General features: G+C 42.5%; 3 protein-coding genes and 1 long non-coding RNA gene across 4 annotated transcripts; 2 read left to right on the forward strand and 2 right to left on the reverse strand.

The window, feature by feature from the left end:
- The first annotated feature begins 2218 nt into the window (after nt 1-2218).
- LOC133911007 (bZIP transcription factor 53-like) lies at nt 2219-3649 on the forward strand. The gene has a single exon (XM_062353241.1). It carries the CDS (start codon nt 2833-2835, stop codon nt 3316-3318), a length of 486 nt encoding a protein of 161 aa, XP_062209225.1. The 5' UTR covers nt 2219-2832; the 3' UTR covers nt 3319-3649.
- An 11454-nt stretch (nt 3650-15103) lies between these two features.
- LOC133910524 (uncharacterized) lies at nt 15104-15738 on the reverse strand. The gene has a single exon (XM_062352892.1). The coding sequence runs from the start codon at nt 15542-15544 to the stop codon at nt 15104-15106; it is 441 nt and encodes a 146-aa protein (XP_062208876.1). The 5' UTR covers nt 15545-15738.
- Nucleotides 15739-17624: 1886 nt separating this feature from the next.
- LOC133912342 (uncharacterized) lies at nt 17625-18879 on the forward strand. The gene is made up of 2 exons (XR_009908784.1): nt 17625-18500; nt 18566-18879. It is a non-coding gene; the product is annotated as an uncharacterized LOC133912342 (long non-coding RNA).
- Nucleotides 18880-19518: 639 nt separating this feature from the next.
- Nucleotides 19519-21645, reverse strand: LOC133912343 (bifunctional TENA2 protein). The gene is made up of 3 exons (XM_062355023.1): nt 21406-21645; nt 20024-20238; nt 19519-19939 (listed from the first exon to the last, which is right to left on the reverse strand). The coding sequence occupies exons 1-3, from the start codon at nt 21547-21549 to the stop codon at nt 19624-19626; spliced, it is 675 nt and encodes a 224-aa protein (XP_062211007.1). The 5' UTR covers nt 21550-21645; the 3' UTR covers nt 19519-19623.
- Nucleotides 21646-25407: the final 3762 nt, after the last annotated feature.

Consider the following 25407-nt stretch of genomic DNA (forward strand, 5'->3'; position numbering starts at 1 on the left):
GCAGCATGAAATACAGAAACCTCCGTGATGGCGATGCGACAGACGATAATGAAGAAGACATAGAGGAAGCAGACCGTGATGACGAAGAGGAAGAAAATTGTGATCAAACGCGCCGAGCGCTTCCTAAAAACCTTATTCACCCTCTCCCGATGCCGAATCCCAAGAGCGACGGGTTCCAAAGGCCTGCCCTCCCGTTCATCGATGCACGCCGGTGCAGTGGGACGGAACAGAGTAGTATGACAGCGCAGCAAAGAGGAGAGGCAAAAAACCTAATTATGGGTATGCTTTGTGGCGGCGGCTGGCAGATAAATATAAAGAAAATTTTCTGGTTAAAACGAGTATGATTAAACTCGATTACGTGCCACGATCGGATTCTTAACCGACACGATTATCCATATATATCTGTTTGCGCATGCAGCAAAAAGAATAAAACTGCAAAAGAAGATCGCACATGCGCAAGCTACTATAGCTGATTTTGGCGGACCATTCACACATGTGATGTGCGGCCACGCGCTTGGCTCCAGCCACAACCCGGCAAGACGAGCAAGCGCGCGTTCTCAGTCCTCTCATCCACATATATTAAGTGGGTGAAGTAGACAATTACTTACAAATTGATCTTTCTCCTTCCCTACTAATAAGGTGAGATTAAAATATAGACCCACACTCCTATCTCCACTTATTTGACCATTAAGATTTATTTAGAATTACTCAAATATAATAAATCAATCTCGTATATTCTAACATCAGACAGGACGCCGTGATACATTTGTAGACAGCAGGAGTACTGCTCTACGGGTGAAGTGTATCCAGTCAGCTCTGCTTTCTTGAAACCAATAACTACACAAAAACTGAAAGATCTAGTGTGTACGCAGTACGCTCTTGCGTAAATTGCGAAAGTCAGCCAGTCATCGCAAAGAAAGTTTTGTTATTTACAGGCACTACTGCTGGAGAAAGTTCAGTGGGTCATAAAGAAACACATGTTAATTTTCTCCAACATGCTCGTATGTACTGAACTTTTAAAAGATTTGCATCAGCAAAAATGCTATGATGATCAGGTGCAAAGAAACTATGCCACATGACTAAATTAGCAAGCACTTGGCACTAGCTAATTAATCCCTTGTTACACGCAAAAGTAGTAAATCAAATGCTAAACTGCATATATTTTCTAGGTACATTATTCGCTGCTCTTTGTTTCCCTTAACATATAAGCAGCTTGCCAACACTGTCACGGCACAATGTGCCTACTAATCGAAAATGACATGTACTGGTTTTTGCATTTCCCTTCGTGTAAAACTATTGGTTCTACGCGATGTGGTCAGTTGTTAGTGTTATCTCATGACGCCATGCTCCAAGTCCAAGAGAAGCAACTGGGACAGCTGAATCTCAACATCGAATGTTCAGACATCTTCCTATGCATCGATCGGTTGATTGAGCTGCTGATCATTTCGTGAGAAAATGCAGCGGCCACCTGTCCTGAGGCCTGTACACATCAACCTGAAAACTAGGTCACAAATTCATACGATTCATGCAGTATCAGCCAGTAGTTAATTTGTTGTACTGTTTATTCTTTGATCTCTGCTCCGTGCTGCTTCGCAGAAGGTAGAGCGACCAATCCTTGCCTTTGGTCGGCGGAATACACGTAGGCGAAGTCGTCGATGGGAACCTTATGGATTTTTTTCACTGCATACGTGCGCTGTTGCTTTGTTGAACAGCAAGTTGCATTGTGGTGATGTAAGTAGTGGTGTACTTTTGGTCAGACACAAGAATAAACGAGCACCTCTCGAACTGTAAAGAATCAATGGCCCCCTGATGCTTCTATCTGACTGTTGCCACTTCATGAAGTTATTCAGTGTCTCTAAGCTGGTTAATTTGTCTATACACGGTTAAAAAAAATTTGATAAGATATTTCGCGTAAAATACCTCAGGTATGTGCACATCATCTAGTGGCATCGATAGAAACCGCATGCATTGTTTTTTTTTTTTGCGGGAAGTTTCTGGCCTAGTTCTTTGGCATCTTTGGAAATTTCACTGCTTGCAGTTCCACGGTTAAACCAACCATCCTTTAACCTGACCAATGAAGGTGGGTAAGTTTTTTGGTTAGAGTGGATTTTAAAAGCTACAGCAGATCGGAACAAAAGATCAGCTCTTTTCTTTAATCAAGCTAGTTGGTGCACACGCAATTGCACGAGCTACTAGTTAAGCAGTTAGTGCATTTATATGTCCTCAGTCCCCCGTTTGCACCCTCCACGGCAACACCACTCTCAAGCACCCCTTCTGCCCTCAGCCTTCTCCAACCTTCTCCCTCGTTGAATTCTGTTCTTGGTTGATCGAGAAGGATAGCGTCAGAGCGCCATGCCTCCTTCTCTCCCAGAAAGGCTTACTTCAGCTAGCTAAGTATTTTCATCGTCTCAGTAGCTGGTACTTTCTTTGAGATTCTGGTACGAACTCTCTACCTGCGGTCTCTCTTGTTTGTTTGTCAATCGGGTTCTACCTCCATGTCGCTCACGGAGGCCAGCCTCCACTTCTGCTACCTCCACTCCCTCTCCATCGTGATGCTCTACTTCCTCTACGTGATCTCTTGAATCGCCTCAGCCACGTTCCCAAGAAACCGATCGAACAAAGCTTTTATTTGATTCAGAATCGAAGCTTTGTTTGGTCTAAAATATTTATCGCTAGTTCTTGTCCCTCTTCTTGCATGATCTTGTCCCGTTCTTCTTCCCCTCCTTTGTAATCGCAGCTAGCTAAGTTCCGTGCCCCCCCCCCCTCCTATATTTGATCATTCAAGAAGGAGCGGGCGCTGCACCAAGATAAGTGTTCTTCTTCTGTAATAAGATGGCTCCAGCGGTGGCGCAGGCCGGGGTGCGCCGCGCCGCGGTGATCACCGAGGAAGAGCGCCGGCGCAACCGGATGAAGTCGAATCGGCTGTCGGCGCGCAGGTCCCGCATGAAGCGGCAGCAATACGTGGACGACCTGACGGCGCTCGCGGACCGGCTCCGGGGCGAGAACGAGGCGATGCGCTCCTGCATCGACGGCGCGCTGCGGCAGTGCCGCCTGTTGGAGCAGGAGAACCGAGTGCTCACCGCGCACGCGCGCGAGCTGTGCGCAGCCCTCATGCTGCGGAACTCCCAGCTCCGCCTGCTCGGGACCGTCACCAGCGTGACGCTCGACGTGCCGGGCGTGCCCGACCACCTCGTGCAGCTGTACGGCGGCATGCAGATGCCACAGACATTGCCGTCGCTGCCAACACCGCTGCCGTTGGAGATTCAGATGCTGTTCCAGCCCGACGTCGTGGACGCCGTCAGTAGCCTCGGGTTCTGAGTTGCAAGTGAAACTATAGTGTGATGTGTGCTTTGTTTTTCGCGTGCTGTTCTTACATATTTCGCGTGTTGTTTGTTTGGATGTGTTTGCCCAGCATCGTTGTGCTGTACGCTTATTGTATATATCAACTGTACTGTAGTATATACTGAAGTGTGATGTGTTAAATGTCGTCGATAAAAGAATCTATGCAATGTCAGTTGTGTAATGCTGAAACTGATGAAGAGACGTGTTTCTGGAGTTCTTGTAGACAAGTATCTTTTCTTGGAAGACTGTTTCAGTGTTGAGGTTTTAGGCTGCTTGTGTTGAGTCTGTCGGTGTACATTTTTTTGGAAAGAATCGGCAGGAGATATGCCGGATTATATTAATAGAGCAGGAAAAAGGGTATCGAAACAAGGCCGAAAGGCCTGGAAAAATTAAGACAAACCAAACAAGTTACAACTCTGATATTACTCTCGCCGAATGATGAGCTCTAATCCTTTGGCTCAAGCCAAACACCACATCCCAGCCACCTCTTTGTTCTTTGCCAGAAGCATAGGGGCTGAAGACTCCTTGCGTTGGGAAACTCATGTGTTGCGCTCTTTTCAGACTTCCCAGAAGACAAGAATCAAGGCTGTCCAAAGAGCCTTCCAGGGACACTCACGTCGAGGAGTTTTTCTGACAACGTATCCGAAAAATAATAGAATTACTTCCATGAATCAGAGATCGAATATGAAGCGAGACATATATAATATATACAGGTTTGGACCTCAGGTTAGAGTAATACCATATGTCATGTGTGGATGATTATGTATATGTATTCACTCGAGTATAAGCAATATGGTTAACATATTATAAGAAGTAGATCGGATCTAATCTAACTTAGGACTAAAGTCGTTGAGTTCCTTCTGTGTCAAGGTCCTGATACTTGCCTCGAGTAACCAGAAAAAGATAACCTTCGGAGGATTTGGATCCCCACCTTATATAGGGGTGATGTACTGCCTCTTATTCATTTATAATCGATAAGGAGTTCTTCTTGTCGTACAAGTAGATAAATCTGTTATGTATACTAGTCTTCTTGAGTTAGGTAAGCAATCAAGGCCTTCCTAGTATACATATTCTAGATTCCGGGCGTATCAGGTACCACGGATTTAGCTCCATAATATTTGGAGTATCAAGTATGCACATGGCATACCCCATACGTATATATTATACTCTTTATACGTATATACCATATAGTTAGATATTCGATAGTAGCCCCCAACTCTACTCAGCAGGGAGGATTTCTGCAAGTGTCTACTCGAGTACCGCCAAGTCCAAGCCTAGTTGAGTAAGGTAGATTGAACTTATAGTCGAAATAATCGAATAAGAAGATGCTATGTTCCGAGTATCGAGTGGAAACATTTTTGGGTCGAGTGCCCTGCTGTTATCCGCACTCAAGACTCAATAAAGGCCAGTAATATCGACTTCTTGACATCTATCTCTGAGTAGAGTTAAAAAACCTTTTGAAATTTTGAAACGATAGGTATAGGAACATTAAATGCTTTCAAACAAGCGTGTAGAGATTCGCACGATGCTATTGTCCCACCTTTCATGCTGATCGAAGCGCCACATTTTTTATCCGAAGCCAAAACAATTTCCGAGTCTCATCTTGAGGCAAGGCTTATTTAACTACTTGAGGGGGAACTTCACCGTCATTGTCTTAGTCTCGTTGCCTCCTCTATAGTCTCATCCTTCGAGTTCATCCACCATTGTTCACCTTCTACTCAAAGACTTCATCTTTAATTTTGGATCTTATGACGGAAACTTGCGATTGGGCGACTTTGTCTTTCAGGGTGCTAGACACTATCTCCAACAAACTATAGCATCCAGAAGCTTTTGTCTTCTTTCGTTGTGTCTGCACCTCATGGCGTGAAGTGCGTAGGACGACATAATGTGCTCCTTAGATCCTGAAGGTATTGTTCGTGCATGAGGATGGCTTGGTGGAGGTCCACCACCTGTGAAGTGAAGCAGTTTTCAACCTTCATTTTCAAGATTTAGTCAAAGACAACTGGGAGATGATTGGGGCCTCGAACGGGCTCTTAATCGTCATCGAGCGAAGGCGTCAGATCAAAAGTAGGGTAATTAACCCGGTGACCGGATGGTTCTATAATCTCATATCTCTTTCCTATGATGCGTTCTGGGTGAACCTGGAGGGGTTCGTAGTGCGCAAGGATGGGAAATTATTCATCATCATTGTTTCAAAGATGCCATCCTTTCATCTTAATGAAAGGAATGCATGTTTATCTTATCATCGGACCATCACGGTGGTTTCAGATCTCTAGTGGCAAGTTTTGGTGGTGTATTTCTGATTTCCTGGATGGAATGTCTTCTGGAGATCCATCGGGAGTTGTTACGACATTGGAACAATTGATGCCCGAGTTCGTGATCTGGCAACCTAGTCTGAGTGGTTCTCGACTGCTCCTGGTCGAGTATCGCGGGTTTTTTCTAAAGGTTAGCGAGCAAATTGATAATCTAGGTAAGCACAATGCATTGACGCCGGGTTCCCTTCACACATTCGGTGATGACATTTGGGAGCCACTAGAATAGGAGGTTGTTCATTGGGCGAAAGAATGATCATTTCTACTAGGCATGACCTCCGAAGTCATACCATCAGTACCCAGAGTTACAATCCTGGTCGAATTCTCAGCTTCCGCCGGGTGAACTCAACTTACCACCAGGACGATTATGACATGCTTGAAGTTTCCTATCATGACGAGGTTTTCTAGACTATAAAATCCCTTGAGGGGAATTTCAAGTGATGTTCTTGTAAATGGATATCACTGAAGCTTTCTCCTTAGTCGAGCAGTAGCCTTTTTGGTATGCTTTTGTCTGATGGTTGTAATAAAACATTGCTGATATCTTGCCCATCTAACATGCTATTGTCACTATTTCTTTATCTATAAAATAGAGATAGCATGAGTAGATACAATCTTGATCTGTAAGCATGTAGACCACCTTCATGACTTATTGATTGAATATTCATTGATATTTGAAAACTCAACTAGATAAATTGTTAGATGTATGGCTCTTGAGTTACTACTCGAAGTAACCACAAGAGTAAGGAAAAGATTTAGTGTAAAACTAAAAAATAGAAAACAATGATGACCTTTTGCAAACTTTTATTGACTTATGTGCTTGACCAGCGTATGGACATGAACTCGATAGAGAACACACATGGGATCGACTAGAACTTCAGAATCTTTTAGCTGTTAGGCGTGAGATGTCTGACAATCTCTTATGTCGTTATGCTTTATTAGGTATAGTTATCTGCCATCAACCCAACATATGCCTCTACTGGCTCTTATCCAAAGTAATTGATGCAGAGCCAGATAAAGTTTTGCAAAAGACATACAAAATATATGAAAAATATGTTATTATTATGTAGCCCCTGACTCTATAGTCGAGGAGAAGCTTACTCAATCAAAGAGTAGAAAGAGGACATACATGTACCATTGAAGATAGGTGTTGCTATAGCTCTCAACTATCTACTTGATGACGGAATCGAGTGAAGAGTAAAGCCGTGGCATTAAAAGTATACAATATAGCCCCTGACTCTCTGCTTGATGTGATAATCAAGACAGAGAGTAGAGCATATGCATCAAAATATACCTGACGTGGCCCATGTCTCTTCGCTCAATGACTGAATTCGAGTATAAAATGGAGCATAAGTGTTCACACAACATGGCTTCCAGCTCTCTGAATGGTGCAATAACCAGAGACAAAGAGTGAAGAAAAAGCATTGAAACAAAATTATATGATGTAGCCCTCGGCTCTCTATTCGATGAATGAATCGAGTGGAGAGTAGAGCATAATCATAAAAAAACACGCGATGTAGCCCTCGACTTTCTGGTCGATATGATAATTAAGACATAAATGAGAGCATAAGCATCAACACATTACTCTCGACCACACGCTTGAGAATGCTAGCCCCAGAGCTCATGGTTGTGACTATTCTATGGTCATCGAGTAAAGTCAAATAGGTAGGAAGGTGAGCATTAAAAACCCACTTCCTCTCATGCTCGTTTTCATTGCAACCCTTGATTTGACACATCATCACAACTATACACTCCTCTTTACAGAGATTAGACAGGTCATAATACCACAGCGATGCCTCGACTTTCGCCAGACGCACTGCATGACCAAGGCAGCCTCATTATCACACCTAGCAATATCGGATCTTGATGGCTCTGTGTGTACAGTGCGACCCGTTCTCACCGCTATAAATAGAGGGGACTCGAGACCATTTGTTTTTCACCCCGTCTTCCTCCTTTCTCCCTATATGCCTAGTAGAACTTGTAGAGCTTGAAGCCATGGCCTCCACTCCACCATCGTCTCCAAAGCCCGGTCCAGAAAGTGAAGAGATAAGATCTCTCACCCCAAGGCCCTTGGCCATGGTTCCTCTGGGAGTCATCATTGTTTCTTCCGACGAGGAGGAATCAATCGAGAGGCATAAGAGGAGAAAGAATAGAATGTTCGTTGGAGGTCGCTGATCCTTCACCCGCCACCTCCGGCGTCTCCTTGACATCGACACCGTGGAACGATCGACACAAGAGCCAACGACACGAGTTGTGAAGGAGGGAGATGAATATGGTTGTGATCTTGATGAAATTATCGACTAGGTCACCAATGAGACCTTCGGTGATGAAGCCCCCGAACCTCAAGTGGTAGAGAGAGTGTGGTCGTCTTCTCCATTGACAACTGCCAAATCACCTTCGCATCCTACGCAGGACCACTCGGCATCATCAGTGCCGGTCAACATCTCTAGTAGGGTTTTCACCTCGGCCACCCTCCCTGGACCTTACGCTGGCCAGCGCCCAATCCTCGGCATGATCAGCTTCCGTCCGAGGGATGAGTATAGAAGATTCCTCAACTCGTTCAAGGGAAAATAGAACCTGCACTATTTGCAAGAGCTATGCAAATACTTTCTATCAACTTTTCACTAGACATGCAGGTTAGATGTAATCGAGTAGTTAATCAAATCAAATGTAATTGACTTACCTGTAATTTACCCCTTTTATGAATGAAACTTTCGGAGTTGGTCAATATTTTATAAGTGCTTGAGTATCTAGCCGTTTGAAGTAGATAGTTGTACTGATCATGATCGAGTAACTTCGACTACTATGTAGGGTCATCCCTACTTAGGTGATAACATATGGCGTCAGGCCTATTTCTGCACCTTTTGCGGGACAAGATCCTCAACAACAAGTTTCCTGGCTAGATTTTTTGACTAGTATCTACTCAATACTTGTTGATACTTAGATGCTCAAATAGATGCTCGATTGCGATACTCCTTGAGTAAGTTGATGTTGTCCTCTCCTAACTACTCTTGCCCTTCCTCCGAGTAACGTTCCACTCATGGTGATCCAAACTGCAACTCATTCGTGAGCACCACCTCTGCTCCATAAACTAGGAAGAACAGAGTTTCACAGGTGACCCTGTTAGTCGAGGTATGAATGGCTCATAGTACTGAGGGAAGTTCTTTCACCCATCATTTCGAGTAAGCCTTTAGCCTACCGAAGACCCGAATTTCGATGCCCTGCAATATTATACCATTAGCACGTTCAACTTGACCATAACTTTGTCGGTGAGCTATTGAGGTGAAACATGTTTTGATGCCAAATTCTTCATAGAATGCAGTGAAGGTCCCGCTTCTAAAATGACTACCATTATCCATAATTATTCGATGTGGAATACCGAATCGAATAATTATGCTCCTCATGAACTTCTTAGCCACTTCTGCGGTTATCTTTCCCACGGGTTCAGTCTCGATCCACTTAGTGAACGTGTGGATAGCCACAAATAGGAATTTATAATCACCTTGGACTCTTGGGAACGGTCTCAGGATATCTAAACCCTAGATGGTGAAAGGCTGAGAAAGAGTAATTTTTTGCAGAGCTTAGTCTAGTCGAGTGGTTTGCCTTCCAAAAAATTAGCAGCTCTCGTACTTTTTGACCAGCTCAAAAGCACCCTGGAGGGCATTCGGTCAATAATATCCTTGGCAGAAAACTTTTTCAACCAAGGTGCAGCATGACGCATGATTACCACACATGCCTCTATGAATATCGAGGAATATTTTATTATCCTCTTCCTGCGTGATGCACTTCATCAAGATTCAGTTACTCCCCTTTCGGTAGAGCTTGTTGTTTATCAAAGCATAGAGCCTGGATTTATGAGCAATTTTCTTTGCAGACGTATCATCATCAGGGATGCCTTGACCTTTGAGATAGGCTTGGTACGAAGTCATCCAAGTCAATTCATGTTCGAGTAGTGCAACATCCGTGTCTGCGGGTTCTGCCACGCTGACTGGACCAGACTGCTGGTCGAGTTCGGCAGCATACTTTCGCTGAATTGTCGCGACATATGGTTTGAGGAGTTTCTCAATAAAGACTCCTATGGGTACCGGAGCTCGAGAAGAAGCGAATCTAGCAAGTTCATTCGCACTAGAGCTGTCACTCCTCCTGATGTGCGTTATTTCTAGCCCTTTGAACTTTTTCTCGAGCTTTCACACCTCGTTCAAGTAAACCGCCATATTGTCGCTCGAGCACTAGCACTCTTTTTAAACTTGGTTTACGACTAGCTGTGAGTCTCCTTTCACGAGTAGTAACCTAATTTCAAGTGATGCAGCTATACAGAGCCCGTTTACTAGTCATTCGTATTTTGCAATATTATTAGAAGCTTTAAAATCTAATTGAACGACGTATCTGAGTTCATCGCCCGTTGGAGATTTGAGCACAATACTAGGCCCCAAGTCCTGAAGCGTGAGCGATCCATCGAAGAAAAGCGTCCAGTGGTCCTCAACCACACTTGGTCTTATTTCTTCAACGCTTGTCCATTCCGCGATGAATTCCACTAGTACTCCTGACTTCATGCTTATGTGTGGTATATATCTGATGTCGAATTCATTGAACTCGACTGCCCATTGCACGATTCGTCCAGTGGACTCCCTATTGCGTATGACATCCTTCAGCGGGTACATCATCACGACGGTGATCTTGTGTGCTTGAAAATAGTATCACAACTTCTGAGAAGGCATCAAGACTACATATATCAACTTCTGCACTTGCGGGTGTCGTATCTTAGCATCGTGTAGGACTTCGCTCAAGTAGTAAATAGGTTTCTGGACCTTGGTCTTTTTCTCAGAGTATTCCTATTCAACCACCAGAATTGTGCTTATAACTTGTGGGGCAGCTACAATATACAAAAAGAGCTCATTTTTTTTTTGTTAAGTGGTGTAAGAATTAATGGAGACGACAAATACCTTTTTAAGTCCTGGAAGGCGCGCTCCACTTCGTCTGTCCACTCGAACCAGTCATGCTTCTTTAGCAACTTGAAGAAAGACATCCCTGACTCGTCCATCCTAGAAATAAATCGACTAAGAGCTGCAATACATCCTGTTAATTTTTAACCTCTTTTAGCGTTCGAGGTGACCACATCTTATCAAGAGCCTCGATTTTGCGTGGATTGGCCTTAATGCCTTGACTCAGACACCAGAAAACCGAGAAGCATGCCAAACGGAACGTTGAACATGCACTTCTTCGGATTAAGCATCATACGATACTTTCTAAGGTTGTCGAACGTCTCCTTGAGATCATCAATCAAAGCATCCCCGGTTCTCGACTTGACTACAATATCATTGACATAAGCTTCTATATTACGCCTAATTTGGGGTTGTAGTCAGTTTTGAATACACCGTTGATAAGTAGCACAAGCGTTCTTTAAACCAAATAATATCTTTACATATCAAAATACACAAAAAGGAGTAGAAAAACAGTTTTTTCATCATCTTCTATTCCCATGCTAATTTGGTAATACCCCGAATATGCATCTAGAAAACACAGCAATATACAACTCACTGTAGAGTCAATAATTTGGTCGATGTGTGGAAGAGAAAAAATATCTTTTGGACAGAGTTTGTTGATGTCAGTGAAGTCAATACACATTCTCCATCTACCATTAGCTTTCTTGACGAGAACAGGATTTGCGAGCCATGTAAGGTGATGAACTTCTCGAATAAAATCTACCTTAAGGAATTTGTCGACCTCCTCCTGGATAGCTTATTTCCTATCATCCGCAAATCTTTGCTACTTCTGCATCACAGGTTTGGAGTCGATCTTAACAACTAGTCATGCTTGATCATCTCCCTAGCGACTCTAGGTATATTGGACGGTTGCCACGCGAACATGTATTGGTTTGCCCGAAGAAAAGTGATGAGCTCAAATTCCTATTTAAGGTCGAGATTAGCTCCAACCTTAACCGTCTTGACTGATTCAGACAGGTTGAAGGACATCGCCTTGATGCCACCATCAATCTTTTTGTCATTAGCGCCATCATTGATCTCACTCCAATGAAACGTGGATTCGTGAAATTTTCTGTTAGAATTACACCGGGAACGATGTACAGTTCCGGACAACCTTCAACTTGAAGGGCTTGATCGAGATCGGGACATCGCGAAGTCGTTACAAACAAATGCCGCGTCGCTGCCACCTGACACACACGGTGATGCAAACGACGATTATTTTTCACCCCCTGCTGACGCGTTAAACAACGAAAGTACAACGAGGCACTCGAACGCGATGACGACATGTCGACGCGGACCGACAGTTTTCCCCCAGGCCCCCCGGCTGCACCCCCTGCATGTCGTCGTCACGACGTCGCCCCATGCCAGGTGCCCTGAAGCTTGCGAGATACGGCGAGCCCACAACGACCGACCGGCCGCCGGCCGCTAGATTCCGGTCGATGGTTTCTTTGGCTCTAGCGTGCGTGCATGCATGACGCCATGACGGTGATCTTTCCAAGAAGCAGTAGCACTAATCAAGCGTGTCCATGGCGACGTCCCTGGCGTGCTCGGGTTAAGAAAACGGCGCGCCGCCATGGACATATTTGGACTCGCTTTCCATGATGCTTTCGTCGACACGCTACGACACGATCGTACGGCTGGCCAGGTGTCCTTGGGCCACGTACGGCGAAAACGACGTGTACCAAACAAAAAACTGTAACTGCCCGCGGTGATCGAAACGGTAGGATAGAGATAGCCTACTAAGGTGGTGAATGGGCGTATTATAAGTTTTTTATAATAAATGGTCTACCACTAACGCTCTTAAAAACATATAAATGAAAACATAAACTCTTAGAGACAAAGTAAAAAAATTTTATTAAGATAATATGACTTCACGAATGGAATATGAACTATATATATATATATATATATATAGTCTCCGTGTAAGACCATTTTATATGTCTTTGGATACAAAAGTTTTAAATTTGAACGAAAAACAAAGTAAGAAGACAGTTACCGAAGGAAGTAACTCTACAAGTTAGTGGTCTAGAGGCAAGAAGATTCATGACCCTCTCAAATACATGAGTATATGAACGTTTATACCTCTAGCAACAAGAAAGACAATTTCTCAAGGTTGAAAAATCACAGCTTAAAGACAAAAATAAAAATCAACAAAAAATAAAAAAAAACTTGCATCGAAAGCAATGGAGCCAAAAGAATGAGACTAGAAGAAGATGGACACAAGCTCATGCGAGAAAATAATCTTTATTAAATACAGAGATCAGTCCTATTCGACAGATTATAAAGTTGTTTCTCTCACAAAAGCTCTAGCCTATTACATAGTCTATCCTCTCATCTCCTCTAAAACCTATCACTAATCTCTCAAATGGTTGGCTCAAGACTTTCTCATAGCTCTACCCCTATATTTATTAGCCGTTAGGAGATTCATTGGTCCTTAAGTTTCTTTGTTCCTAAAATACCCTTCACTCCTACCTACCACCAAACATTTTGGTCCAGATTTCGCTTCTTCCATCGAATGGCCACGACTTTTTCATGACTTAGCTTCACCTTAACGCAAGCTTCGCGATGATGCCACGTAACCCTTCAGTCCTCTCGCGGTTTTGTGACCAAACCACAAAATCCTAGCATGCTTCTCAAAGTATTACTAGCCACCACTTTCTTTGCCTCAAGTAAGCGCTCCAATATCGACACATGTCCTCTGTCTTGCGATCTTGATTGCCAGTAAATCTCTCCCGCTCTCGATCCATTAGGCTCCCCTTCGCTTGACTTTGTCACACACCGTCTGCATCCTTCATCCTCTCCATGCTTTACTTAAACTCCACATGTACAACTAGGATTACCCTTCACTCCGTCTGACTCCCTTGATTGTCCGGCACCAAGCCTCTCACTTGGCCCCAATCATCTTACCGTTGATTGTCAAGTTGCATCCATCACCTGCACACTATGAGACAAGTAAACATGTTTTTTTTCACTCCAAACCATCTCCAGGTTAGCTCAAAAATAAAAATACTCAAATGAAAGCACATCTTATAAAAATCGTTAAGACTGGATGTTCCAGTGTATTCTGCCTCTAAATACCGGACCATCCGGTGAGTCCAACTCCTTTGTGCACTGAAGAATCTCGCATCTACAAGAAAAGTTCCGGTGCATAGTTCCGGTGTTCACTATCTAGTCACTGGAACATCTTGTGCCTTCATCTATACCAGAACACACTATTCTAATCCCTCTGTAAGGAATAGTCTGGTGATTAGTCCAGTGTTCAACTATGCACGCACCGGACCTTTCAGTGTGTACCACTGCACTAGACTTCAAAAATTCACCTTCTCTGCAAGAAAAGCTCCTGTATACTCTCCCGTGCTTACACATCTCATCATCGGACTGTCCAGTGAGTATCACTTATTAGAACCCAATTTGTATCCTTCTCTGGTGAAAATAGTCCGATGCACACAAGTAGCTACACACCGGACCATTCGGTGCCCATTTCAAATTTTGCCGCCAAACTGAAAATCTCTGACGTCAATATCAACACCACACTAGATCATCCGATGAAGCCAATATCTCAGGCACAAGATAATCTGATGAGAACAAATCACCTGGACTGAAAGAAAATCGTTCTAATTCTATTCTCCTTCAACTCAAGTTAGTCATAAATAAAAACAAGCATCAACAAACACATACTAACCAAATTCAACTTAACTCAAACATGAACAAACACATACTAACCAAATTCAACTTAACTCAAATATCAACAAACACATACTAATTAAATCTAACTTAACGCAAACATTATCAATGAGTCATGACACATTGGTTTCTTAGAAACGAAGTCAACGTGAGCACTTTTGTCAGTAACGGAGTGTTCTTTGAGCGTTTTATCGCCGTAATAATGGTAGAAAAGAACTACCGGATTTAAATTGCTTCTAAGTCCGTTCCATCTTGCTCTTTGATAGTCCTTAGGATTTCGATAGGTTATTTGTTCCTTTCTCAACGGAAAATGGTTTGGGAACCGCTATTAAGAATTAAGATACATGCTTCGGTTCAGGAGGAATTGTTTTTTTACTCCTAATGAATTCTGTTTTTAGCTCTTAATCTAGGAGAAATTATTTTGGCTTCGAAGTCGTAAAATCTGAAGCTTTCAACGCAGTTGGGCTCAAAATTGAACTTGCACACAATCGTCAATTGAACTACTATACTTTCAATTAAGAAAGATAAGTTGTTTGCCTTCGGTTTAAAATTTTCACCTCCCTTTCCTGCCATCCAACCACTAGAGCTACCATCGTTATTGGCAATGACATTCATCAGTGGGTTTAAGATCACATTCTAATTCATAAGTGACGTAGATTTAGAGGGGTTCATTGGAAAACAAAAAGCTCGGGAGTGCTTTTGTAACATATGAGGCACTTTTGCCCAAAAAAATGCTAGCCATTTTCTAATTTGCCGTTTTACGAAAACTAATGGTAAGGCAAAACATTACAAGACGCTATTATTGGCCAGCAATCGAAACCTTAGCTCAATTCGACGGCAAGGTTGTGAAAGCAAAAGGCAGAGAGCTTCTAGAATGAAAATCTGCCGTGGCTGATTTGTCACCACGCAATTGGCTAGGAAGAGATAAGAGTCGAACGGCATAAATGGATACCACCCCAAACCCAACGAAAACCTTCTCTTCACTCCATCACTACTCCCAAGAGAACCAAATCGCCAAGCCATGGCCACCACGGTCACCGCCATGGCTGCCATAGCCGCCTTCCCAGCTCCGAGAACCCTCCGGCAACCCCCGGCCCCGCTGCCTTCTCGCCAGAGCGTCGTGTCGTTCGCCTCCCGCCCTGTGCACGCGTGCCGCCGGCTGGTGGCCGTGGCGGCCAGCTCGCCGCCCACGCCGCCGGATCTGGCCGACAAGGTGTCCGAGAGCATCAAGCAGGCGCAGGAGACGTGCGCAGACGACCCGGTGAGCGGCGAGTGCGTGGCGGCGTGGGACGAGGTGGAGGAGCTCAGCGCCGCCGCCAGCCACGCCCGCGACCGCCAGAAGGGCGCCGACCCGCTCGAGGAGTACTGCAAGGACAACCCCGAGACCGACGAGTGCCGCACGTACGAGGACTGAGACGCCGCGCGGGCTTGTCTGGGCTTCCGCCATTGCTGTCACGTGATCTAGCTAGCTTAGTTAGAGTGGCATGATGACATGCATGGACCTGCCCCAGCCCACTGGTCTCTTTGGGCTTGCAAGTTTGGTGCAAGTTTGGTTTCTTCGTTTAATCTGGCTTGGTTTGCAATAACGCGGGGTTTGTTTGTTCGTTCGTTTGTTAACTAGCAGAGCTCCCCGCAAATTGCGCGGTTAGACCTAATATCTTTTTATAATATTTTTTGAATAAATCATGTTTTTTTATTTCTTGTTTACTTGTGAATGTATAGGTTCTTAAACTTTAAGCGTACACTAATTTGTATAGGATTTGTTTTATTGTATAAAATTTGTTGTTTCATCCTATTTTTTCAAAATCTTCTATGTACTAAATTATTCTCCTTGTTGATACTTCTTAGCATCCACTCCTCTTATTTTCTCACTATCTGTCGTTCGCACTACAACATAAATCTCATCTGATCCGGCGAGCTGCAGTAATGGTAGTACATGTTGAGCTGCTAGATTTGCTCGGCAAGAGTTCGGGTCCGTTGCGATGCGGCATCACGACGTCTGTATCTCTTAGTTGGAATCCCCCTCTATATCGGCTGTGGCGCCACCCTATCCAATTCTTTGTCCTCATCGCTACCTGCTGGTATTCTCTCTCGTGAAACCTTCCACGCTGCCACCAGGTGGTTCTGGCACCCCGGCGATCCCCTCCATCTCATCTCCTGAGCTACTAAGGATGATGTAGCCCCTGTAGCTGCTGGTGGTGGGGTTTGCAGTGGGTGTGCCGGTTATGAAGAAGTGCTACCATCACCACCTGCCGCCACTGTTGGCTCCCCACCTTCTTTACTACGATGGCCATTTGCCCTCCCTGCCTCATCCACCTCTGTCGTATAAAGGTGAGATGTTACCTTTAAGCTTAGCATGGGTTTTCAAGGAATCTGTTAGGTTTCAGTTATAGCATGTACAATGCACATTTTAAACATTGAGCCTTTCCTTTTATGAAATTATTGAGGTGAAAATGTGTAATTGTCTAAATATGTTACCTTTTATATCACCTAGACCTTTCTTTAACCTTTGCATGCGCATTTGTCATTTTTTTTACCCAATTCAAATTCTTGTTCATTTTCTTGGTGGTCCATTCTTGTGAGAAGCGGTGTAGTTTAAGTTTGTTTGTGAATTTTAAATGTACAGAGAGAAAGATGACAACTATAACATACAACAACCATCTAAAGAAAGCAAGTTAATTGAGGAAGCTCCTCTTCAAGAAACTGATCGAGGCAAAGAGATACATGTTTCAGAGTGTAAGACATTCTTCTTAGTTGTTTCCGATGCTGAAAGAAATATGAGTTCAAGTTAGCAAGGGGAGCATGATGAGTTGGTCAAACGATACTTTGAGCTTGAGGAGCTAAGCTGGAAATGATCTTCGACAACTCCAATGATCAAACAACTAGAATTATGAAGCACTAGAATATGCTTCTATGCAACTACATCATCAAGTTCCTACCTATAATGCTACAACACTCTTCCACCGTTTAATCCTCATGCTGCTATTGGAATGTATTCCTGGTATTTGTCTCTTGTTGTTCAGCTGACCAGCAAAGTGTAAGTTTTGCTTTTGTGCCACCTAATGGTGCTTGCAGTGTATCATTGATTTGTAGGTGTCTAGTTTATGCTTTCTTCATCTTTTCATATCTGTTAGCCTTATTCCAGTGCCTGCAAATAGACTACATGATGTTATTGATTTTTCAGGTGATCAGTGTCATGGTGTAAGCATTACATACACTACTGATGCAAATTTCATGTAGCCCCTAACAACGGTATCAATCAACGACTATCAAGTTAATAAGACTTAAATGATGACAACCGTAGGTACCTTCAATCCTAAGTGTATATTTTGTTAACAAAAATTGTTAGATGATCATATGGTTTTTTATTTTTATGGTTTCAAGGAAATTGCTAGGTTTCAATTAAAGCATGTGCAATTGTTGTTGATATTTATGTGACTGTGTTGGTTAAACTTATATTGTTTTGAGTTTCACTTGGTTGCTGTAGCATTTTCTTTTTCTAGTGTACCTTGTTTAACATACTATATGAATATTTCAGAAGGTAGATATTCCAACATAAGTAAATGAACAGTAAGTTTTATTCACAAATATAAATTGAGTTACCTTGTTGTGATGTTGTGATTGTTTTGAATTACTCTAGTGTGGTTCATGTGATTTTTCATCTAATATGTATCAAATTGATAATGTTCATGTTCTAAATTTGTTGCAATGATATATATATGCTGCTTAACCAAATACAAATATGAATTGGTGTAATAAATTAACATTAAGATAGTACAACTTAAGTACATTTGATTCTTTTTATAATAAAATAAGACCACTTATAAATCTAATATCTGGTCAACTCTACTTTATGCCAGTTCATCATTTACTCATTCAATTAAACTTATCGCTGCAAGATATCTAGATCATAAAACAGACAGATGGTGACAAAAAAGCCAGATAATGGAAGACCACCGAAAAAACATAACTCTTATAAATCTAATTTCTGGTCAATTCTACTTTTTAGCAGTTCATCTTTTGCTTATTTAAAAAAATTACCATTGCAAGATATACAGATGATGACAAAAAAAAACCTAGATAATGGAAGACCACCGAAAAAAGGCCAGCTAATCAAGATGCTATACCGGAGAAGGTGGAGACAGCAAAGCCAGGAAGATCACGACAAATAATTTCGATGCAGGTGAGATTAAGACAATATGGCACCAAGCCAATCTGACAAACACAAACTGATAGAATTTTTTGCAGGCAAGAAAACCAATCTTGGGGTATTCAGCAAAGCATCACCGATGCTGTACCAATGCAGATCGACGAAGACAAATAAGCAATGCAGACAAACCAATCTGGGAGTATTCAGCGAAGCAGCACCGATGCCGCACCAATGTAGATCGATGAAGACAAATAAGCAATACAGAACTTGATCATGTACTTTTTAATATATAGGCCTTTCTACCAAGCATCCTTTGTAACCGAATCAAACTTGGACTCTTTGTTTAAATATTTGGATATCTAGTACCGTACAAAACTATAGCATAAACGAAATTGGACTCTTTGTTTACATATTTCCCTTTAGCAAATACGAACTTGGACTCTTTGTTTACATATATTCCTTTCCATTAACATATGAGTACTTTACGAATACATATCTGGTTAATAGAATTCCATATGGACTTTTTGGATAAATCTAAACCGTTAGATGTTTATAACAATAAATGGCCCATGTTATTTTCTTTTTTTGATTTTAACGTAGTAATTTTGTGACCTTAAAAGCGAAACGTGGTAGCTCTTTTTTCACCTCAAATATTAAGATAATAGATTCCAAGAACTATTTAGGAGTTGCTACTGTGATTCCAAGGCAAGGTGTAATCCTTAGTATTACATTAGCTGGTATATTTATGAGGATTTACCCAGTTACCATTATTTACATTGGTGTTTTAACAAAATATCACCATTCTCTCACTGACATGACACCAACTGTGTTGGTAAATCATCGAAATGTAGCTAGCTTAGTGGCTTGCAAGCAATCTTTCCCAAAGGAAAATTGCATTAGGTTGAATAATACTGCACGGTCAGACGTTGTGTTGTGAAATTTGAGAGTGAACATGGTATTTGGGGTCTCACATGGCAACATTATTTCAGCTCTTTGTGATGATACATCGAAGTCCTCACTTCCCAGGAGTCAGGTGAAAGTGAAACCAAGATACAGGGGAAAATACAGTGCACGTTTGGGTCTGAACTCCCGCTGCACCATTTATTTCGTTCAAGCATTTGTACAGGTGTTTGGACTTAAGAGATTATGCTGTTGTTTAGGACTGAGAAGAGCTCATTTCCCAGAAACCAATTTCCAGCTCAAGTACCCGGATGAAGGCCTCTTCAGCGCTCTTCACAGCATCAGCAGATGCATTTGCCAAGCAGCGATCCGCGATTCTCTGCAGATATTGGCAGTACTGTTTGAACTCAGGGCTGCCCCATCTCTGGCAGGTGCTCAGGAGCTCCGGCCGTGTCTTGTTACCTTCTTCTATACAGAAACCGAAACTATCCTGGTACACGGTTTCAATTATCCAAAAGGTAGTTACTGCAACAGTGTAGCTAATCTCTGGCTCGGTAAAACTTCGAAGAAACCTGACAATTATATTGGTAATAGAGTTATAGATCTCCATACATGGTATAGATGTGAAATTATATAAATGTTTGATAGAGATGAACCTGCAGTACTCTAAATTGGATTTAAGGGGAGAAACACTAGCTAGATCAACATCCCATTTGGCGGCTTCGTTCTTGAACCAAGAGAGCTCATCACTGAGAGAAGCTACTCCACCCAGGATAATTTCCATGTCTGAGCTGTCTTCTTGTTTGCAACACTTGAGCAGTACACTGGCTACAAATGCGACAAATCCCCTCACAAACATGTAGTCCTGGCTCTGAATGGCAAAGAAACAAGGTTATTTATCTTTTCACCCATGAGCATTGATAACAGGAAAAAGTATCAACACAAACCAGTCATTATGAAGGCAACGGTGAACTCCTTTAGTGATGAATAAAATATCAGAATCTAACTTGTAAGTTGTATCTATCAACCACAAAATACTTTGAACTATTGCAAAGTTACACCATATTGCTGTCAGACAAGCTGTCCTACAAAATATTATAGGCACTAAAATGAAACATGGAGTTTATTTTACTAAAAATCTTCAAAACTTAACGTTCCTGCTTCCTTCTCTATGCTAGTATGCTTCAAATAAGTTCGCCAATATATGGGCTCGACTCTATGTTACAAGTAACAGGAAGCATCATACTGCAAAACAGTACCTTTTTTGTGCGCTTATGTATGCCATACTATTGCATAAGAATATGTGCCTATTGGGAGTTCCATGTCAAGAAGAACCAAAATCTTATCATTAAAGGAAGAACGAGCCCTTGGAGGGGAATTTGATAGCCTCAGAAGTACCTAGAAAAGAGCTCAACATTATACAAGGTACCCAACTTTCAATATAACACTATGGTCAACTGAACAACACATTCCTTGGTAGGAAACTAGGAATTGATTTTTTGTTCACCATTTCCTGAACATGATCCTTGATTGCTCCGCGATTTCACTATTGGACAATTCAACTAAGAGCCAATTCTATCCATCAGTTATTGTTGTCAATCAGAATAACAATGCAATGCTGACATTTCAGATCAATTAGTCATTCGAAAACACAAGAAATACCTATAAAGATCTTTCCCTTGTACCCTTTCAGGTTCCATTTTAAATTCACAGTCCTACTAAAACCACTTCTGACACAAATTACCCAATTCTCACTATATAAAGCACCCATGCTAACTGATCACTCGATTCTATAAATTTGCGGAGTCCCCTCCACACTAATTTTCGTTCTCTCAGCAGCAATTCTATTTCATCTGTTCATGTAACTTGATGTGCAAAGTTAGACGCCCCAAATAAAAATCCAGGCATGCCATGGTCAAAACCCAGCCCACGTGAATCCCCGAAGTTGGAGGCGCCACAGAACGAGATCCTCACAAGTCTATCAAGACCAATCGCCATGTTAAATTGCATCAATTGACGGGGAAATTGAGGGACTGACCAGCCAGCGCTTGAAGGCGGACAGGTCGACGGTACCGTCGCGGATGGAGACGATGAACGGGTGCCGCGTAGCCCGCTCATACATCTGCCGGTGCCTCTCCATCCACGCCGCCGTTGCGCTCGCCTCGACGCCGCCGCCGTCCATCGACGCCGTGTGGATTGCGGTTGCAGAGCCCGAAGTCCCCACTCCCAGTCTCAGGGGGCTTTCGCGCTTTGACCCCAGGGAAAATTGCCATGGAGTCCCTCGAGATTTCGTCCCATGACGTTCCAGTCCTGCTAAAATGTTTTACGACGAAAACACAAATATTAAATGTTGTAATATTCATAAACTTAAGATATGAAGATATAAATATATCATGAGAGTGTCACCGAATAAATACATCGAGAGCGACACCGTAGTTTGATTTCAGATGAGATCTGAAAGAGGGGGTTATACGCTAATTTTTCTCAAAATTTCTTCATTTATTTTTATTAAAATTGATCCCATATCCATAGCTATTAGTGAGACGGTGGATGATAAAAGTGAATAAATTATTTAAATTTTATAAGTTTTTATTAGGTTAGAGGAGAGTAGGAGAAGAAGTGACGTGAGAACACCTCAAATTTTATAAAAGTAGATATTAAGTGGTTAAATTGAGTACATGCTGGATTTGCGGCTGAAACGCAAGCTGCATGAAACATCTTCCTTTCGTTGAATGATAATGCTAACAAGTGGGTCCTCTGCTACTATGTCCCCACCTATCAGTTAACACAATAACACCATGCTTAGAGTATCTTAGGAGACTACCAATAAGTCATCTTCAATAAGTTGTTATTGGATGAGCCCCAATAACATTTTCAGCACTATTAGGGGAGTTGCTTCAGCAGACTACTAATAATCCTCTCCCACAATATTTCATCTCACTCTATTTCCCTTCCCTTTTGCATATGAACTCTATTTTCACATCGTAATGATTCAAACAATTATGTTTCTACCGCACACAATTCAATAATACTTCAAATCCATAATTTTTTAAATTCAAATTCAAATTAGAACATAGCATAGGGGCCAAATAAAGCAAATAACCTAAATAAAACATGATGAAATTGTTGCCCATAGAGTTGCCACATATGCTCAACAAGGTCATCTTAAAATTGTTCATTTGTCGCACGGTCTTAGATCCTTCGATGTACTTCAAGAAATCTCTAGATTCGGTCTTCATTTTGCTTGGTCCTCACAGGTGTTCCCACTTTCTCATAGTTGAAGTCTTCCAGCTCAATTATCATATTGTGTATGATCGCACATACTATCATGATCTGCCACAACATCTTTTGGTTCCAGAATCTACCAGGTCCATGAACAATTGCAAAGCGAGATTTCAACACTGCAAATGCATGCTCAACATCCTTCCTCATAGCTTATTGAGCCTTGGCAAAGTGAATTCTCTTGTTACCTTGAGGGTTTGATATTGTCTTCACAAATATGGACCATACTGGATATGTGCCATCTGCAAGATAGTAACCTATTTTGTACGGGTGACCATTAGTTTCAAAGTTCACTGGTGGAGCATCCCCAGCAGCTAGCTTTGCAAATAGAGGAGATTGTTGCATAATATTAATGTCATTGTGAGACCCAGGTAACCAAAACTATGCATGCAAAATCCATAAATCCTGGGATGCAACATCTTCAAGAATGATGGTTGGATCATAGCAATGCCTAGTGAATTGCCCATGCCATGCCTCAGGGCAATTCCACCTCTAATGCATGCAATCGATGCATCCAAGCATCCCCAGGAACCTTCTTGCAGCACCAATTGCCATAAGCCTTACAGTGTCCTCTGCAGTTGGTGCTCTCAAGTACTTCTCTCCAAATATCTCAATCACAGCTTTCACCAACTTCCACAAACTCAAGATGGTGGTGCTCTTACCAATCCGAAGGTAATCATCCATTGAATCAGCTGGGACACCATATGAGATCATGCATATTGCCGCCGTAATCTTCTACAAAGCACCGTGTCCAAGTACCCCAGCTGCATTCCTCTTCTGCTTGAAGTATTGCCGCCGTAATCTTCTATAAAGCACCGTGGACAATGAGCTTCCACATCATTTGCAATGCGCAAGAACAGCTCCCTAGACATTCTGAACCGTTTCCTGAAGGTAGCCTTGCCATACACGGGGACCTCTGCAAAGTAATCCTCCACAAGCCTAGCATGGCCTAGCTGCCTATTCCGACAAACCACCACACACCCCAGCATAAGACCACCATGTTTGGGCCGCTTGTTGCTCTCAATGTTAGCAAGCAAAGCAGCCACAATCTCAAAGTCATCATCATCGTCTGACCATGAGTGGTCAAAAAACATCTCCACAAGTGAGCTCATCTGCACAAAATCCATGAAAAATTCCATTGAACTTAACCACACATCACAATTTTGATCATACCAGTTGAAAAAAAAGAAAAAAACCTTCCGGGCGTCAATCGCATCGCCGGTCGGAGCAACGTGGAGTGGCCACAGAGCATTGACGATGGGGTGGTGAAGGGACGGTGGGACGCACCAGACCTCATGTTGGTCGTGTCGGACCTCGAGCTGGTCACGTCGGAGCTCGCAACAGCCGAGCTGGGGTCGCGCTGATGTGGCATGACATAGGGACGGGGCAAGGCCGCGGACGACCTCTAGAAGGCATTGGAGGGACCATAGAGGGAGAGAGAGGGCTCAGGCGATAGCGAAGTGCTGCGGATGGCCGGAGCTGTGGCGATGGTGGCGGACGCCATGAACATGGGTGGCGGGAGCTTATGGGGCTGTTTTAGGCAGGCGAAATCAACGTGTGGGGTGCTGAGGGGATGGGTGCGGCGACCAGGAGCCATCCGACGGTGGCATATGGCTGGTGGAGGCGGGCTGCATGGTCGCGACGATAGAGGGAGGGAGCGGGAGGTCGATGGGTACAGGCTGAAATGTTCACCCACCAAAAAATTTCACGATATTAGGGGTGGGGGTCTCTCTTTCTTTTGAGGGAGGGTGTTGGGAGACTATTGATAGTCTATTGGACCACCAAAAATCCCAATATTAATAGTTTTTTGTATTACCTAGGCTTGTTTGTTTTAGCTATGAATTGTGAAAAACAGCTTATAGGTTGTGGATTATAAAAAACTGAATTATGAAAGTTGGATTGTTAAATCTGGATTGTACAAACTGCAAAAACTGATAGAAGGCAGATTACTGAATTGTTATAATCTGTAGGCTAGATTGTACAATCTAGTCTGTTTGTTTTAGCTTGTAGATTACACCTTGCAGATTGCAAGCTGAAACAAACAAGCTCGTAGTAGTCTACTAGAGATGCTCTTAGGAAGGGAACGCAGATCACTACATTTTTGTTGAGGAACCTCTGCTACTAGGTATAGTCCAGAGATTCTAGCGATGAACAATCACAAAAAGGAGACACAATATAGGGGAAAACTATCTCTTTATTCATTTGTGTTTATAATGAGGGGTTCTGCCCTATATATATAGTGTCAAAACCCTTAAGAGATAGAATCGAATCTTTCAAGAAATCAAGATAGGTTCACATTCGGTTATAAAACTCCCCCTTAGGCACTTCTCGAGAAATTTATATGTCTCATCAAAACTCCCAAAAACCTAATGGAAAAAATTAGGATAAATAGTACATAACTCGCGGCATGGTCACACCAATTATCTCATTAAAAATCTTATCATGAAAAACTTCAGGAGAACTTATCTAAAGGAAAAAATAGTACAATCCACCCAAATACTTCATATAATCTTCATGATTAAATTTGGACACTTAATCTTCTTGACTAAGATTTAATTTCTTGTATCGGTATTATGTGAAAATTCTCATCTTGAAATGTGCAACTCTTTAAGCCTCATCATCCCAATGCTACGAACACATTTTTCAAAACTAGATGCAGGGAGAGACTTAGTGAATAAATCTGAAAGATTTTCACATGATTTGGTATGCATTACCTTTATTTTATTCATTTTATGCAATTTATGAGCATAAAAGAACT

Source organism: Phragmites australis, chromosome 3 (genome assembly GCF_958298935.1).
Source record: "Phragmites australis chromosome 3, lpPhrAust1.1, whole genome shotgun sequence".
Classification (NCBI taxonomy): Eukaryota; Viridiplantae; Streptophyta; class Magnoliopsida; order Poales; family Poaceae; genus Phragmites; species Phragmites australis.